Source organism: Onychostruthus taczanowskii, unplaced genomic scaffold, assembly GCF_017590055.1.
Source record: "Onychostruthus taczanowskii isolate IOZ18803 unplaced genomic scaffold, ASM1759005v1 scaffold16, whole genome shotgun sequence".
NCBI classification, from domain to species: Eukaryota; Metazoa; Chordata; class Aves; order Passeriformes; family Passeridae; genus Onychostruthus; species Onychostruthus taczanowskii.
Window position 1 is genome coordinate 6,155,907 of NW_024498795.1, and position 12,938 is coordinate 6,168,844.

Genomic DNA, 12,938 nt, shown 5'->3' on the forward strand with positions numbered 1-12,938 from the left:
TTGCAAAGAGGCTTATTTTAAGTCAGCTCAAAGAATCCTTTGACTTAGACAACCTGCTCCTTTAGGACATGTATGTGCTTCATGCGGATGACCAGGCTGCTCAGGTATTTTTCTGTGGCCCTTGGGATTAAGAAATCTATAATGTGATCTGAACAGCACACTCAGATTATTGTGCTGTAGTTACTTTCCACTTTATTTGAAATTAGCTTTGGCTTTTTTTGCTAATGATTCACAGCTGCCACATGCAGGCTTTCAAATGGCTGCTGCTCTGTGCTTTTTCCCTGCAGGCATCGGGGTGAGGAAGCCGCTTCCATGCTTGGGGTAGTCAGGCCCCTCTGCGGAGGAGGAGCAGGTGCCCAGCCCCAGCCTCACCTGTGCTGGGGCACAGAATAAAGAAACATCTCTCGGGTGTTTTGACACCAAGTTTCTGCCTACAGGAGCTGCGCTGCTGCAGGGGCAGCAGCAGCACCTCTGTTTCAAACCTTACTTTGAGTAATTTTGCATAGAAACTTCTCAGCTGCAGGCACCCACCCAGGAAGAGTAACTGTGAGCTGCATTATGAAGTAGATAAAGGAGACACTACTTTCAAATGGCTGTTGAATTTATTTGCTTGATAAATACAATCCTAACAAAATAAAAGTTAACCAATATTAAGAGATTTGTCTGAAGAACATTAGAAAAATCCATGATAATTCAATAGGAATTAGTGTGAATTAAACAAACAAACAAAAAGTTTAAATATTGCCAGCAAATATAAAATGTATGTAACGAAGGCAAGGGAGAATGCTTTAGTTTACATTTGTAATCTGATCACATTTTCTGTGTTTATAAACTTTTTTCCAAATTTTAAAAAAATACTATGCTGTTTTTTTCTATAACATATCAAAGCATTATTTGTACAAAAATCAAATCATGGCCAATGATTCACAACAGTGCAATAGATAAAGAATACAACCACATCCAACAGGTGCTGAAAATAAATATCCAGATTAAAAAATAAGATAGCCTATATGCACTCTGTGGAGTTTCTGTCTATATGTGGATTGAGGGCTGAGTCCAATGAGTGTATCCAAAACATTAAAGGGCCCTTAAATGCCAGTGTGGGTGGAGGATTTGGGAGGGTAGAAGCATTAAAAACAGCCAAACCAAAACCAAGTAGCAGTGGTTGGTTTGTTAAACACCAACAAAAAGAGGCTATTGCTGAAGCCCCGGTGCCTCCCGTTGGCGTCGCTCTTCAGGCTCGTTTGGAATCCCAAGTGACTGGCATTTGTGCAGGGAAATGCTGTATTGCTTGGTCAGGCAGATACGTCCTAAAGACATAACCACTCCCATCCCTGCCTACAAGCAGTGGCTTTTTCCAAGAGATGGAAACATTTAAAATGGATGAAGACAAAGCGCTTGGCTACATGGCAGCAGCGTGAACAGGGCCTGTCTCAAACAGGTGTGATGAGGGTGGTTAATGATGAGTCAGTGATTCCCTACACTGCTAAAGGACATGGACATTTCCATCATACGGGGACATAAATAACATCTCTCAAGTTTTTACACTTATTCAGTACATCTCAGAACAGAAATGAAGCTTAAGGGCATGTTAGGTAAACATGATACCCCACAGTCTCCCACTGTTTCAACCAACCCAGAATAAATTTAAAGCTCCCTTGTATATAATCTGCATCAGAAAGGTATCAAAGGCACAAGCAAGAAGTGACTAGGTTAATAAGCAGAAATAATGGTGAATGAGGATGAACAGATCCACAAGGCAAATCATTAGTAAGTGTGGGTGGGTTTTGTTTGTTTACTGAAAAGGAGATCTTCCAATTCTGCTCCAGTGAATGTAAATAATGATTTTGGTTTGAAATAAAACTGTTACTGAATTATTTTGAATCACCTGAAGGAAACCAGTCTTGAAATAATCTGATACTAACTGGAAAACTCTTCTGGCCTCTCCAAACTCACCTGAGTCTGATGAGTAGAAGCCACAAGTATTAGAGACAAAAGTCTCCAGGGCTTAAAAGAAAAGTTTCTTTACAGAATGTACACAGCCACCAATAATTTGTGCAGTTTGACTCAAATTACAGTAATTTGCACAGTTCAGTTGATTTTGTGCATAGCCAAGGAGCCGGATCAAATCGGGGTTTCTTTCCTGTCTTTACTTGGCGATGGCTTGACTTGCTGCTCCTTGCTTGCTTTTGGCTGCTCTTTGGCTGCTTTTGTCTCCAGGACAGTGTCCCTCTGCTGCTGAGAAACGCCGCCGCGCTTTTCCGGCTCCTCTTCCTCCTGCCCCTGCTGCTCGGATTTTGCGCGCTGCAGCAGGCGGAGCTGCACCCGCAGCTCGATGATGGCCTCACGCTCCTCGTGAATCGCTTGGTTCAGGTGATTGTTCTTGATCTTTTAAGGAAGGGAAACAAACGTCAGGGAATGACAATATGTTCCTCTGACACAGCAGTGCTGTAGCTCAGGGGTGTTTAGCACTGCTGGCCCAGGCAGCAACAGGGACTCACACACAGCAGTGATTTAAAAGCTGTGTGTGCGTCACAACCAAAAGTGATGCAAACAACCAGTTCGCACCTGTGCAATCACACATCCACCACAGGAGAGAACCTGTGAATGCTAAGAACCCAATCCTACCTCCAGTTCCTCATTCTGTCTCTGCAGATCCTCCAGGATGACCTGCAGCTCCTCCTCATCTTCACTCTCACTTTCACTCTCGGAAGAGTATTCCTCGGTTTCACTGCGGCCATGCTGCTGGCGACTGAAAGACCAAGGGCAAATTCCACTTTAAACACTCCTTGAGTCTGCCAGAACTGTGACAACACAAGTGACTTAACTTTCATCCCCTCAATCATCTGCCAATGGTTTAAAGAGCAAAATCAGATTTCCCTTTCAAAGCTTAATTTAATAAAGCAGTGATTTCATAGGGGGATTTTTTTAGTGCACAGATTCAAGTTTCCTTTAGATTAAAATTCCATTGTTAAAACAATAGAAAATATCCTGCAAGATTCAAATTCGTCAAGACTTCAATAAAAACAAGTGGCTTTCAACTGTGATGTTCACTGGGTGAGCTTTTAAGTGTGGTTTGGAGTATTCTTTCAGCAAAGCATTTATGTCCTTTTAATCACAGCGTGCTGTCCTGGCCGGGCTCTGCTGTGAGCTGTCCCCTTTACCTTTGTATTTCCGCTATTTCTGCTCGGAGCCGATCTATTTCTTCCTTCTCGGAGGCGATCTGTCTGCGCAGAAACTGCTCCATGGCCAGCAGCTCTTCTTGTTCTGTTAAAATCTCATTCTCCTGCAATGATCAGTTAGTTCACTTAAAGCCTTGACTTTATTTCCTACAGGAACATACAATAAGGATGAGATGATGCTGTTCTCTGAAATACTTTCAGTGGCAGTGGTTAGCATGTCTGCTTTGGACTTTGATCCATCAAGACCTCAAAGCAAATAAAAAGTTCAAATCCAACAATGTCTGTTCTAAATCCTCAAGATAATCACCATACTGAATAGTTGTGGAGATGACACACCATCCTGGCATGTTTGGCTGCCTTTCCTTAAATCACAGGGGAAAGCTCTAGCCAACCGGTAAAATTACTAGAAAAACTGAATTACATGTCTTTGATCTTCTCCCCTCTGCACTTTCCTCCTTATATTCATTTTCAGAGCTACTGGGGAAAGCAACAGAAGGCAAGAAAGCCAAAAGAGTTGCCTTATTTCCTTTGATCGGCAGGAAAGCAGTTAACAGTACTGAACCTGGCTGCACGGGGAAGTGGTGCTTTCTATGTGCATGAACAACAAGGGCCACTTTTTTCTTTCACAGTGTCTCCTGTCTCCTGTCAACAAGAGTCTCCTCAGCTCTGGGCTCACTCTTGCAGTCAGCTTTCCTTCCCTGCTTCACTGGCCATTAAAACAAAGCCTTGTGGTTTTAATGGACACAGAGACCCCTCTGAGCCTGCAGTGTCCCCTCGGCATCAGAAGGGACAAAGGAGTGTTTAACAGATCTGAAATATAAAATACTATTACCAGGCAAACAGGTAAGTGCCTGCCAGCTACCTGTGCAAGCAGAATATTTATAACTTCTTCATTCTCATTCATTTCTTCTTTGGAGACATCCTCCTTTGAAAGGCTAGCAATTTCTTGTGCAATCTTTGTTTCACACTCCTGCCAGAGAAAGAAAACAATATTTAAAAGGACAGCTTCCCTGGTTACTGTATTTACTCTAAAAAAGATTTTTTTTAATGCATTATTTTCCAAATTTAGAACCACCATCACATTTGTATTCCAAATTTTGAGCATGGTCTGTCCCACCTGTGGGACATAGAATAGTTTAAAAAACACTTCTCAGATTTGTTAACCTCAAGTCTTCCAGTAATTCCTCTTGGTACTCTAGGACTTGATTTTTAAGCATGTAATGAGCATGCTTAAAAATGTGCCCTAGCAAACACTGAGGTTTTCATCACACACACATTTTTTTATGAACAACTGTGAAGATCTCCCTGTCCCTAGGGAGAGCCAGCCAAGGAGAAAACACAATTGCTCATCAGGCATGTAAAGTTAAAATGGGAAAATCTGCAGCAAAGAAGATTGAAAGATGTTATGATCTAACTGGGTGCCTCTGCACTGTCATGGATTAGGATCCATGATTTACCTGTCTGGCCAATAAACAGGAAAGTTACCCACCTGTCTCTTAGCTTCTCTTAGTTTCCTTTTAAGAGCTGTTAAGATTCTCTGCACCTCCCAGAGTCTCTCTTCTTTGGATAAGTCTTTTATCCCTGCCTGCAAGTCTCTGTGTAAACAGTTCAGAAGGAACTCCTAGAAAGATTGCCAAAGAAATAGTCTTTAAATATATTGTAGCAGGGTAGATGGAAAAGGAAGATCTTTCTTGCTTTGTAGCAATGGGCTGGGAGTTCTGGTTTTCAAACCTTGACATGTCCATGAACAAGTATTAACACACACCCAGCATGGATCCAGAGCCAGCTTAAGAGCAGTACTAAAGAAACCACCCTCCCTAATGGCTCTCCTGACCCTCCTCCCACAGCCAAAGTATTGACCAACATAGCAAAGCACTCCATGGATGACACAGCTATGAACCTCACAAGACCATAACAACTTCCACAAATGAAAAAGGAAAGGAAATCATCAGGCTCTTCCCAGTGGTCTCACTGATAGGATGAGACCACAATAGGATAATTGTGATGGACTTAAAGTGCATGTTACGAACATAGGAGAATTTTCTGCTGAAAGTATAAAGCCAGGGCAAAGATAAACAGAAAAACACTCAAGTTATTGCCAACCTGTCGCCTGATTTCTTCTTTGATGCTCTCTTGTGTTTCTGGAAGTGCTGGCATTGTTGCCATATTTGACCAGCGAAGAGGTTTTGTCACCTGCTTGAGGGTCACATTTCCAAAGAACTCTTGAACATGTGTAAAGAACACATACAGGACACGGTTGCTGATCTGAAAGAAGGAGGATATTGGTTAGGATGATTTATTCACATCATCTTTATCTGCAAAACAGTGTCCTCCAGAAACAGCAGCTTTTAGTAAACCTTTCAGTGAGCCACAGTCATATCAGTCTGTCTTGAGATTAACATCTGGATTGAACAGTATCTTTACTTTCAACAATGCAGTGCTGGCCTCAAGGGATCACTTCACTGTTTCTCTTACCTGTGCATCTGAGGCATTTTCATGGCCTACACTAAACTCAGCATCTTCACATCTCTTAACCGACCAGAATTATTTCCATCACTGGTAGACATAGAAATTCATTAAATCTCTTTGTACTCACATAAAGATAGATAGTTAGATAGAGGGAACATCAACCCTACTGTGTTATACCTGATGGCTGGCTACACCTTCTCTCTCTTCCCCCAACCTTTAAGTAAGTATTCTTACTTAAAGAATAAGTATTCTCTACAGCTTCTCTCTCAGATTACTTAATATAGTAGAAAAAGGTAGTATGAAAATATCACTATATTCCTTGTTTTAACCTGAGACAGAAGCAATTATATTTCTTTTGATATTTTTTCTTCCATTGACATTTAAAGAATTATGCTGAAACAAATATTAGTTTTTTAATATTTAGTGCATTTCCTGCACTTCAATTGCTAAGATCTAGTTACCAACAAAATGCGATTGGGCCTGCATTGTTTTACCCTAATTGTCACTTCTTTTCCTAACTAGAGAGGTATCTGACGAAGCAAAAAAGCCAGGAATAAGAGCTGGCCCTTCTGCTACTGGGCCTCCACCTGGACTCTTAATTATAAAGTCAGGCTTTTCTAACTTGTGGGGTTTGCTCTAGAAGATCCACACCCAATAATGCCACATTTTCATCATGCACAGCACTAATTCTGAGCTGTATTTAATTAAATTATTTCCAAGATGTCTATTAAGGAATAAAGCAATCCAGAAACCACAAAATCTTACTGGAAAACCAAGTCAGTTGTTATTCCCCAGCCATTTGGCTGCAGACAACAAAGCCATTTTACCTAAGTCACTACTGCACCAGGAAGATCTACGTGCAGGACAGGGTTCATTAGCTTGATATTAAAATTAAGCAACAATATCTTAACTAAACTACCACTAAATCAAAACCCCACAGAAATTGTGTATCTGTATGAATTATTGAACAAAATCAACATTAAATTACTTCCTCATGACAGAACTGAAAGACAGCAGTCTTTGTAATACTCTGATAATAACCCAAATATCAGACCCACAGTATGTAAGCCCACATGCAGAAAGTCTTTTGTTCCCCCTTTCCCAGCATTTTGGGTTCCTGAGGCATAAAGAGGAGCTGTAATTTAGCTAAACTGTATCAGACAATACCCAGTTCCCACCTGCAAAACAATTCCTACAAAGAAATCTTTCTTGGGCTGCAGTTCTGCTCTAAGCCTTGCTGTGTGCTGCACGTACCTGAACAGTAGGGCTGAGCACTATAGAAATATTCTGGATGTTCATTTTTGTTTCCAGTTCCTTTGCAATAACATGGTCCATATGCACAATCAGCCAAGAAATCAGGAGATGGTTACACTCTGGCAGCTCTTTGAGCAGCTTCTGGCACTCCTGAACTTTCTCAGCTTCTGTGCTCTTTCCACAAGCATCTTCAAAGCGGGGCATGAGCTCTTTGGTAAGCAGATTTTCAGGTAGTTCCCGTAGGTACTGTTTGAGCAAGCTGGCGACTGTATTGGGCTCATATTCTTCCAGGTTTGGAGATTCTTCGCGATCATAGGCTGCCTTCAGCTCGTCAACTTTTGATTTTATTCCTTAAAATAGTTAGATCAAGAATTAAGAAAAAATTTGCCTGTGTCTAATAGTTATATTTCAGCTTTTACTTTTGGAGATGCCTTTATTTCCCCTCTCCTTACAATTTAAGATAATTGAGAAACACCTTTTAAAAGTTATCCACATGTAACAAAGTGAAAATCGTGACTCAAAATTACATGGTCACTGGTTCTAAAAGCACTGACTACTCCTATGATGCCAAACCAAATCACTGACAGAGCTGTGAATCAGAACTGGTGCCAGCATTCCCTTTCATCAAAGAACATAAAATAGAGTGAGGAAAGGCTGGGAACTCGAGATCAATTGTGTATTTGCATTAAGCTTGTTTTTGGATGTTCAATTATCCATCCCTGATCCTGGCAGCAAATATGTTTTTAGTTCAGATGCTGTGCAACAAGTTGTACCTATAACAGCTTTCATTTGTCAAAACAAACCCCACACTTTCCAGATTTCCAGCTGGCCCTCCTCAGAAGAGGAATCTCACACAAGACCTTGATTTGAGGCACTACATGATTTAAAAGTGTGTTCACAATTATTCAACCCAGCCAAGATTTTCTACAAGGTTTGTATAAACTCAGTGACATTCCAATCTTCCTAAGCTTGGGGAAATTTCATTCTTGCAGCTCAAACACCCACTCGGGTTACACCAACTTGGTGCACAGCCCTGGCTTGGCTCATACTCAATGAGCACAACAGGGCACATTCAGCCCCTGGAAAATGCCAGGAAAACATGCTCAATTTCATGGCCAAAATGAGCGCTAGCTCACAACAGCTGCAGGCCACTAAGGCACGGCAATGCTCTCTCTGAGCTCTCAATTTAAACAATCCTACTCGCACAAGAGGGAGCTGTTGCACTGGAGAACATGTACAAAGGACACAGCAGAAATTAAGGAAAACACACCTGTGAAAACTCCCAACACATCCTGTGTAAAAACACAAGCAACCAAAATGTGTCACTAGGCACCTGCTGAAGGTGCTGCAGTGTTTCTCCATTCCCACCAAACACCATGCAGATGGACAGCATGAAGACAGCTAATGAAGCCTTTAAAATCATTTCATTACTTGTTTGCAGTGCTGGGTAACTTGATTCAAAATGCTTTTCCTGAAATTCCTTTCCTTGCTTGTTCTCGTCCCCTCCAATGTACCCACAGAAGTACTTACAGGAGCTGCATTTCTGGTGCAGCTCACAAATAAAGGGACTGTTTTGTCTAACGTGACTAAAACTGAGGTTTCACTTATGTAAGCTGGTGTTACACAACTACCACAGTTAATTAGCTGCTGTTGCTAACCTTAGTGAAACTTGCATTTTCTGCTTATTAGCAAATTTGCTGAAAGAAAAGAAGTTTTCAAGAAAAAAATATACAATGGGAGTAACTGGAAAAAGTAACTTAGTGGGAAGCATAAGCAATGAAATGGTTTTGGCTCATCTTTGCTTTTGCAATCAGCTACCATTGTATTTCTGAAGCAGAAGAAAGAATACAAGTTGGCCATACTAACACATTTTATTCATTGCTACCATCCCATGACAAAAGGCCAAAATAGGTGTGTTTTTACTGCCATTGAGTAGTACCACCACATTATCAATTTTTTCTGGTATGTCAGACCTACAAATTTGCTTCACTTTGCCTACCTGATTACCTTCTGGGTAATTAATAGAGCTACAAACAGTGCACCTAGATGTTGGAAGTGATAAAATAATAAGAAATTTGCAAGTAAAGACCTTAGGAACCTGCATGTCAGTGTGCCCAGAGTACCTGAAACTCTGTAGATGCCTTCACATTTCATGCCATACTTCTCTACATAATCTATACATTCACGGAAAACTGCTGGCAGGCGGATGCCATCATACATCATGGTCCTGTCTACTGCGTCAGACAAAGGAATGCCAAACACGGGTCTGTGACTTGGAACATCCACTTGAGGTATCTCTGTCTCTTGAATTGGCTTTTTCTTTTTCTTCTTCTCTTTCCACTGTTTTACAACATCTGCTGCAGTTAAGTCTTTTGACTTTTTCTCTTTGTGTTTGTCTTCCTTATGTTTTTCTTCCTTGTGTTTTTCATCTTTGGGTTTCTCTTTTATTTTAAAATCCTTCTCCTTCTTTTTGGAAAAGCTGGGTTTTTTGAAGACATGTATTCCCTTGGACCGCTTCAACTTGGAAGGACTTTCAGCTTCATCACCGGAACTGTCCTCTTGAAATGCAGCGTAACCTTCCGCTGTTGGGCAAAGCAGGAGAAGGGAAGGGGACAGCTGTGAGTCTGTTTACTTTCCAGACATCAACAACAAGAAGTTGCATGTAAGGAGGAGAGGGGAGAAGCAAGATGAATTAAAAAACAGTGCCCATCTGACTCCTTCAGAAGGTTTTCTTTAGTTGTTACACACTTGAGTGGACAAGGATTAAATCAAGTTGTATAATTACATCAAAGATAAGCCACAGAGCTCCTGAACGATCTAAACAATGAATACTTTATATACTTACTCATAATGGCTATGTCCATCTTATGGGCTAGATTCCCATCTAATAGTCAAGGAAATGCAAAATAAAAACAACTGTCTGGCAACTTCTCTATGTTCCTGCAATCAACAGTATAAGAGTTGCTGTTAAGGATCATCTACTGCATACACAGAAGTCTAATAAATTTCAATTTACAACAAACTAAACTTCAGCCACTTAAAGCCCCAATTTTTTTCTAGAATATTATGAATTTAAATACAAATATGAAGTTAATAAAGTTTCAGCCTCAAATAAAATACAAAAAACCCACCCCAAACATAAACCAAAAAAAGCACTAGCACTTACTTTTCACTGGATGAATAACACAATTCCAGTAACACTAGAACAATACCTGCCCATGAAAGTGCAGATTTGCCTTAAAAAGCACATGGGAGAGATTCAAACAAGTCCCTGGGCTGAGCACACCATTCCAGCAGCAAACATCCAAGTGCCGTCTAAAACATGCACCAGGTGCTTTTAAGTCACTACGCCTCTGCAGCTGGCCCTGCCTCACCTTCAGGCAAGAACACAAAAGTCTTTAAAGGTGGATTACAAAAAATCCCCAACAAACACACCAACAAAAAAAAAAAACAACCCACAAACAAACCCAGCAACATGCAATCCAACACAACTTTCAAGTCCACTAATTTTAATTTTACATACACAGTACACTATATAAGAAAAGTAAGCCTGAAACCTGGATAACAAAGGTGACATTTGACATGCCATCTGCACCAGCCAGGTGCCCCAAGGCAGTGGGCAGCAAGCCCCCATCAAGAGCCCTTTGAGACTCTTCCACTGCCTACAGGCAGAGCCTCTGCTCGAGTCAGGCAGCACTGACAGCCAAGTGCTCTTGCTGCCCGAATAGTTTTGGGCAGAGGAAAATTACCCTCTTGATAATATGCGAGCATATCATGCACGAGACTATAGGCTATCATTTTTTCCAATATCTGCAGAAGAACCAGGGGGCATTTAGTCTTTCCTCCTTCCAGTTCTGAACTATATCAGACTGCAAAGTTTCTCAGCATTTTTTCAGCATATAAAAGAACTCTGTCTATTTTGAACCCTCCTTGACTGCTCTGTAGAAGATAGCTTGTAATAGTCAAACAAATACAAGAAATGTATTAAAGCATGGAACTACCATAAGATAATTACCACTGTTGAATCAGCTCAGTCTTTGCAGCTGGTACTCTTCCCTAGGACTACCAAACACACTTTCCTAGAAGACTGAAAAAGACTGTACAGCTGTTCCTGTCCAAGTAGATTTTAACATAAAAATGCAAACATTAACTGAAGACCAACTACCAGCCAGGTCTTCTCCTCCCTGCTTATGTCATTAACTGGTTTTTGTAAACTAAACCCAGAAACGGGCAAGGATTCAAATCTCACTTTGGTACAGAAGCAACTGCAGATCCACCAGCTACAGGACAAAGCAGGAGCACACATCTTCACTGTGTTTTATGAGAATGAGACAGGGCTGGCACCAAGGTTCAAGATGAACTTCAGAAATGTAATTTCCAAACAGAGAGCCAGATGTCCCCCAGAGAGAGCCCCAGAACAGTCTGCCCTCAGTCTTTCCTCCTGGGTAGCTGTGACAGCTCCCAGTCACACAGCCTGGGGTTCCCACAGGCACACCAGGAAGTGTCAGCACTGGAACACAGGCTGGGAGGTCGAAGCCACCAACAGAGCACTGCTACCATGTCCCAACATTCCACTCTGCAACACAAGCCCCAGTGCCTTCCTAGATCTGTGATAATGTAACACCAGCAAGAGAACGTTACTGGAACTGGTATTTCTTGAATTCATGAAGGAGCAAGACATGAAGGAGCAAGTTAAATACAAACCCAGCCTTTTAAAATTTGTCTCAGTAATATAAGTCAACAAAGTTTAGAAACATATACTAATACAGACTCACACAGAATATCCCACCCATACCAAGAGAGGATTTGCATGTCACTCAAGAATAGCCTGATTTTCTTTACTATACTTTTGATTATAAAACTGCTGTATCCCTTTCACCAGTAATACAATATATTGAAATATAAGCAACTTACATTTATGCAGAAGAAAAATTACCAAAAGTGCTTGAAAAATCAGGCAATTTTAAATATGGAAAGAGTATTACCTAGGGTATAGTAAACTGATATCTCTGTTCACTGTTTCCTCAAGACTTCCAGTATTAATAGTCCCCATTTTCCAATCACTCTATGTCACTGACATTTTCCTCCATCTATATGAGAAGAGTACTAATGTAATAAATACTCCAATTTCACCAGCATAATGACACAGCATAATCTGCCAGTTCCTTTTGTTAGATCTTCCTTCCATAAGCATGCCTTCATTGCAGTTATTTTAAATGTAATGCTTCAAGTACAGCCCTTACCTTACCGAGAATTATGAAAAACCCTTTTAAAAATAATAATAAAATTCCAGTGTTACTCTGGAAAAATGTAGTTTACAGGCTTATAATCTTTGTCATGCAGCGAGTCCACTGTCTCTATCAGTCTGCATACTTGGGAATACTGTGTTCTCACAACAAAGCACTGAAGTCATGCTGTAGTATTTATTGTTAACTCCAAGGGTGGCATTGTTCAGAACTACCACTTATCAAACCTACTGCATGAGACATTTTGTCCATCAAGTCTCTGATGGGTTTTTAAGTAATTTAAAACTCAACAGCTGATTTGGCTCCCTAGGGAAATCTGCAGCATCTGTAATTAATTCACTAAAAGAAAACACGGATGGCTTTTACATATGAAAGAATTAGTAGGTCAAATATGACTGAAGAGCAATGCAAGCATTAGTTATCAATTGTCAGTTTGTCAGAAGGATTGTCATGAGATTGTACAGCATTTCTAAGTAAAACTAAGACACACAAATACACAATGAGCTTGGATAGATGGCTTCTACTTCCTCTTCTTGCCCACAAGATACATTTTTATTATCAACAGAAACTTCTACTTTACAGACATTACCAACACTCACTATCCAACTTTCAATTAGATCAGTTTGTCTTTAATATTTTAAAGACAAACTCACTCACTGATGTCAGCACAGCATTCCCAAAAAAATTCTGCATTCAGATTACTCCACAGCGCCATTCCAGCAGAGCAAATGAAGCTGAAATAAGAAATTTCTCTTACTTTTTTTTTTAATTTAAAATAATCACTGGC

At 40.6% G+C, this 12,938-nt stretch overlaps 1 protein-coding gene across 5 annotated transcripts in view; it reads right to left on the reverse strand.

Annotated features, from left to right (window-relative positions):
- Nucleotides 1–583: 583 nt before the first annotated feature.
- Nucleotides 584–12,938, reverse strand: part of RALBP1 (ralA binding protein 1) — a 32,779-nt gene continuing 20,424 nt past the window's right edge. For 4 of the 5 annotated variants that reach the window (XM_041399307.1, XM_041399308.1, XM_041399306.1 and 1 more), the window contains 8 exons: nucleotides 9,029–9,487; nucleotides 6,906–7,255; nucleotides 5,286–5,447; nucleotides 4,672–4,803; nucleotides 4,045–4,152; nucleotides 3,165–3,286; nucleotides 2,629–2,752; nucleotides 584–2,388 (listed from right to left, as the gene is read on the reverse strand). In XM_041399307.1, coding sequence (XP_041255241.1) covers nucleotides 2,125–2,388; nucleotides 2,629–2,752; nucleotides 3,165–3,286; nucleotides 4,045–4,152; nucleotides 4,672–4,803; nucleotides 5,286–5,447; nucleotides 6,906–7,255; nucleotides 9,029–9,487 — 1,721 coding nt within the window. In that variant the 3' untranslated portion in view covers nucleotides 584–2,124. Of the gene's footprint in view, nucleotides 2,389–2,628; nucleotides 2,753–3,164; nucleotides 3,287–4,044; nucleotides 4,153–4,671; nucleotides 4,804–5,285; nucleotides 5,448–6,905; nucleotides 7,256–9,028; nucleotides 9,488–9,750; nucleotides 9,846–12,938 lie in introns of all 5 variants that reach the window. The other variant, XM_041399310.1, reaches the window with a different exon arrangement.